Source organism: Nannospalax galili, unplaced genomic scaffold (genome assembly GCF_000622305.1).
Source record: "Nannospalax galili isolate Female #2095 unplaced genomic scaffold, S.galili_v1.0 scaffold2056, whole genome shotgun sequence".
NCBI classification, from domain to species: domain Eukaryota; kingdom Metazoa; phylum Chordata; class Mammalia; order Rodentia; family Spalacidae; genus Nannospalax; species Nannospalax galili.
Window position 1 is genome coordinate 88,392 of NW_008337283.1, and position 5,963 is coordinate 94,354.

Below are 5,963 nucleotides of genomic sequence, written 5' to 3' on the forward strand. Positions count from 1 at the left end.
TACACACACACAAAGACACACAAATACACATAGTTAAATTAAAAAAAAATTTTTATATAGCAAAGAATGGCTTTCCACTTATATCTCATAGTAATGAACAATATATTATTTAGCAAAATTTTAGTTAGAGAATAATAATAAAATTAGAACCTACATTTGAAATGTTTTTTTTTTCTGACTCAGTATTTTCACTGTAATAGGTGAAAAGGTAAAATGAAATAATAAGCCAGTAGAATAATATTTCAGAAAGTGATAAGGTATTTCATTAGTACATCCTTGCAGATAGAATGTTCTAGAAACTGAGGTGGTAAAATCTTGAGATTATCATCTAACGTTATGTCTTGATTACCTAGAGTACTTAAGATCATTGCTACACATGTAAAATCTCATGATTTAAGTGTTATGATGTTATGGGACTCAAGAGATGGCTCAGCAGTTAAGAACACTATTCTTGCAGAACACCCAGGTTCAAATCCCAGCACTCACATGGCATCTAACAACTGTCTGTGACTCCAGTTCCAAGGGATCCGAGAGTCTCTTCCACCCTCCACAGGCATTGCACGACATGGGTTCACTTACTTACATGCAGGCAATACACGCATAAACATAAAATAATAATAATAAATAAAATTTTTAAAAATGTTATGATGGTAGAATATAAACAATGATGTGAAAAACATTGTGGGAGCCTGCGAGCGACACTGCAAAAATGGTGCTGAGAGGAACTAAGCAGAGCGCGGCCTGACTTGTCTTGAAGATCATGGATTAGATGCTGGTCCTTCTGCACCCCTGGGCGACGTGTGATCAGCCCATGATCATCGTTGACACCTATGGGACCCTGCCCATGTGGCAGGTTGACCTTTAGGCTAATTGAGTGCATTCGGGGAGGGGGTTTCCAAGGGGATTTCTAGACTGTGGTTTCTGCCTATATAAGCTCTGTGACACCTGCAATAAACGAGTTCCTGCTTGAGAAGACACCCTGTCCCATCTGAATTTCCTCGGGAAGGAGGGCTGGTGAAACGGCAGGACAGCGTGCTCACCTTTCCCTGACTCCCATCGCAGCACATCCCTCTGAGGTGGGACCTTGGGGTGGACCCCACAACTGATATAAAATGTGACAGAGAAAACCATTTGCCAATATAAAAGATGAAATTACGATAATAATAAATCCTTTTAATAAATGAAAGGTAAAATGAATCAAAATTATATGAAAAAATGGAAAATGTGCAAATGTCTGGAATATGTTAGTATCTTGAAGGTTCACAGACTTGAAAAGACTCTGGGAAAGTAATATTTCACCACTGAATATATTGCCACAGTTTTCAGTGCTCTGCACACCCAAGGTGTCTCTACTATTCAGACACCTAGAAGACAAAAGACTCAATGAATATTTATTGTATGAAATAATAAATCCTGTGAAATGTAATAGAGAAACCCAACCCTGCATTGCTCATGGTCACCTACTAAGGACTTTGAAAACTAATATGGCCAAATTGGCAAGAGAGTTCAACCTTTTTGGTTCAACAACTCCATTCCTTGGATTTCTAAAGATAAAAATGCCCTTTAATATTTTTATAATTCTTTCTATTTAGTCCTAGATCCCTGGAACTCACTATATACAGTAGACTGGCTTTGCAATCACAGAGATACCTAAGAATTTCTAATTTTTAATTAGATGTATAAGAATGAAGTAAAATTGAAAGCAAATGGTACAAGTTAACTCATTGAAGGTTAATAGCATTTTCATATTAATCTCGTTGGAGTCTTTGTATCCAAGAAAATTATAAATATTAAATTAAGTGGATGTGCACAAAATGGCATACATATTTATGCTAATACAGGTTATTTATATATGGAAAGACAGAAGTTGAAATATCCTTTTGAAATTAATGATAAATATTAAATTTTGAATCACATGGTGCATTATCAGTTTATATAACAACTCTGTCCTTCTTATTACTGTAACATTGTTCATAAACATGTTTTCAAAACCCATAGAGAATTGTTGGTAATCTATGCATGTGCCAATATATGAACTGGGAGATTTAAGAAGTGCTGTGTTTATATTACTATCTTTTAATAATTTTATCTTCTATTAACTTGAAAGTAAAAAAATTCAATAACGTAGGGAAAAATCACATCAATGTGATTTTTATACAATGGATTGATAATATGGTTTCTCTAGAAGATACATTGCTATTGTTCTTAACATTACATAGTAAAGGCTTTCAAACTACTAAAGATGTTTCTTGTGTTTAATGTTGCCAGCCACTAAGAGGAAAATTAGAATGGTCTTTTTCCAAAGAATTCTCTATCTAGCAGTAATATTCTTACAGCTGTCTTCATGTCTTCATTCCTCAGACTGTAGATAACAGGGTTGAGTGTTGGGGGTACTATTGTGTAAAAAGCAGAAAGCATGAGGTCTAAAGCAGTTGCTGAGTCTGAAGTTGGCTTGAGAACTGCACAAGATCCCGAGAACAGAAAAAATGAAACAACACAGAGGTGGGGCAGGCAGGTGGAGAAGACCTTAGACTGACCTTCAGCAGAGGGCATCTTGAGGACTGTTGAGAATATCTGAACATAGGACAGAGTGATGGCAGTGAGCAGGCAAAGGCCACAGCACCAATGAAGGCAGCCACTCCAGTCACTACAAGGTAATCACTGGAGCAAGCAAGTTTGAGCAATTGGGGGACATCACAGAAGAACTGCTGGATTATTTTGGCCTTGCAGAATCTGATAGAGAATGTGGTTGCTGTGTACAAGCTCCCTGGGATGCTTCCACTTACCCACACAGCTGTCACAGCCCACCTGCACTTTTGGGAGCTCATGATACCCTCATAATGCAGCGGGAAGCAGATGGCCACATAGCGGTCATAGGACATCACTGTGAGAATGGCCACCTCATCCCAGCCCAAGGATATGAAGAAGAAAACCTGCAATACACACTGAATGTAGGAAATGTAGCCACTGCCTGTCAGGGAATTATGAATAGACTGGGGGACAGTGACAGACAGGGAGGAGAGATCAAGAAGGGCAAGGTGCTTCAGGAAGTAATACATTGGAGATTGGAGCTGTGGGTCCAGTGTTGTGATGGTGATGATGATGAAGTTACCTGCCAAGACCAACAGGTATATCACCAAGAAGACCAAAGCATGCAGCATCTGTAGCTCACAGCTGTTAGAGCACCCTAGGAGGAGGAAGCCACACTCTGTGGTTATGTTTGTTATAGTCATTTTGAGAATGGAAATTGTGGCAGCAGCTGAAATATAAAGGAAATGCAGTAGAAAAGTTGTCTAAGAATCTCTGCCTTTACTCAGCAATGCTTATTCCGGCACTTACTATTAGGTGTCTAGACTATACTTTCAGTATCGTTTTGCCTTTGGTGGTGAGAATGCAAAGGATATAACTTTGGCTAGGGTACATTAGTGTATGTTGTGCATTGCAGTTTTGCAGCACACTGGTAACCCTGTAGCCAGAATCTGATGTTGGATCTGGAAATATCATTGCCTGTGATATGTGATACCTGACTCCTTCATAGCAAACAGCAGGACCATTACAGTGAGAAGTTCCTTCATCATGTAGCCTAGGGACAGAATGTGTCTTATTGCTGTTCCAAAATATAATTGTATGAAATGGACTTATGATCGAAATCAAGAGCAGCAACACTCTTGCAGAGAAATACTTAAACAGGACTCTCACACAGTTATCACATTTGTTTGCCCTTAGAACTATCTATGTGTAGGAATTTTTTTTTGAATTTTCAGTGTACATATCTGTGTCCCTAACATTTGCCATCATCCTTAGTCATTGGATAGTTACGGACCCTGAATGCATAAGAGACTGTGGTAAAGAAAGAGAAAATGGCTTTGTATTTGGAAGGGTAGCATTGAAAATCCAGGATATGACTTCAGAGAGATTGATGCTGTACACTGGTTTGCTTTTCTGATAAGACAGAAATCGGGTTGTATCTATGGTCCATTATTTGATCTTTATGGGATGGACTTAACTAAGCCTTTTTCCCTCTCCAAATGCTCAGCATATGAGGCTGATACTTGGTTATCAGTGTTTTTCATTTTCTTTCATATTTTTTCCTATGTCTGTGAGTTTTGACCACAATTTTATAAAGCTGGGAAAGTTGATCTTTAGGAAGCTTTATTGTAAATACTATAAAACCTTACAAGGGGTTTTCTTGTGTCTCCTTGATTCATCCACTTGGAAATGATGTCTGATAGAATCTTAACCTTGAAAGCAGCACTCTGCACCGTAAATTGGCAATTCCAGTCTGTCTTCGTGACAGTACAAAAATTTTCCTCAATGCTCACATCTTCATTTTGTAAACAGTGAACATGAAATGTGTGAATTCCACTTCAATGCCTTATTACTTGGTGGAGTTCGTTCATCTTATTTAGGATAAACATAGACATTACCAGGGTATGGTGGCAGAAGCCTGAATCAACACTTTGGTGCTATGATGGGGTCTGAAATCTGCCAGAGCTACACGATGGGGCAGAGAAATGATGGAGAAGGAGCTATTAAGTTAGCTAAACATTTCTATTGGAATTTCTCAGTTGAAATGGAAAGTGTCTTGATGCTTATACTTGACTGAAATATCACATGCAATGCTTCTAGAATTTCCTCAAAGTGATTTATTCCTTTCAAAACCTCAAACCACATAACGGAAACAGGAATAACTAGAGATCAGAATTATGCTTCCAGCAAACATTGTTTCTGTCCAAGTTTTGCTTCTCTTCTTTTCCATTTTCCCTTGAAAAAGTAACAGTATTACAGACCATATTAATATTTGGTTATTTAATATTTTAACCTTAAAAACATACACATTTTTATCAACAAAGAGTAATTGAGAAAAGTGAATAAAATTTTAAATTCATTTTTATAAGACAAATATCACACTATCACCCACCCTAAAATTCATCTCCAACACACAGTCAGTTTCATCTCCTTTATATTAAACATTTGACTCTCCATTTTTATTGGAAATATTGATCTTCAGGACACTGAAGTGAATGCATTGAGATGTGACCTAATTTGAACTCACACAAATTATTTTTAAGTATCTATAAATATAAATGAAATGGATACACCAACATTGCAACAGTGACTACATTTGCCTGAACATACACCATCAGGGATTTGTCTCTACATAACTGGCAATTTGAAGATGTATTTCACAGAGGCCTTACAGGGACAAACATGTAAAACATTCATCTTTTCCAATATGTTGATTTTCCCTGAATGATTTCCCTTCTTGAAATGATTTGATGAATTAAATATGTCAACTTGATTTTTCTGCTACTTTTCTGTAAGTTCAACTTCCTACCTAGATAGACTTTTCTTGCCTTGGTTTACTTAATTTGAAGACTATAAAGTGTTGTCAGAATTCCATAAAGCTCCTCTTTTCTCAACCAGAATTCAGAAAAACTTACCCCAGGATGTCTTGGTATGTGTGTAGCTCTCCAAGCTGATAGGCAACTTCTGACAATTCATGTCCACAGTTACAGATTTTAAAAACATATTCTTTTTTTCCTGTGGAACATGTTTCCTTTAGATGTGGTGGGATAGCAGTCATTTAAAATGATGGTCACACACTGATGAAAACACTCATTTTCTTTCACTCCTTGCCACCAGGGACTTAGAGTCATTAAACTTCCCCGTCACTTAGTGAGGGAATTGATGACCTTGGGTCTTGGTTGTCCCAAGCTGCATTGTTCTCAGAATTAGTGGACCTGTCCTTCACCTGGAGAGCTGGTTACAACTCAGGGACCTGAGCTACACACTCAGCAATGACTCAAGAGTTCTCAGCTTACACCCATGAGGCCTTATGTCTGTCATTCTCACAAGCATTGCTATCACTGCTGGTCTGAGCACCACAGGTGGAGAATCAGTACATACCTAAATTGGGCATTTTGAGAGTCTAACAGGAAAATTTAGAAGTTCATAAAAAT

At 37.7% G+C, this 5,963-nt stretch overlaps 1 protein-coding gene across 1 annotated transcript; it reads right to left on the reverse strand.

Annotated features, from left to right (window-relative positions):
* Positions 1 to 2,283: 2,283 nt before the first annotated feature.
* LOC103733562 (olfactory receptor 14J1-like) lies at positions 2,284 to 3,233 on the reverse strand. The gene is given in 2 exon segments (XM_008832418.3): positions 2,284 to 2,603; positions 2,606 to 3,233. Coding segments are annotated over 2 exon segments (948 nt in total).
* Between the last annotated feature and the right edge of the window lie 2,730 nt (positions 3,234 to 5,963).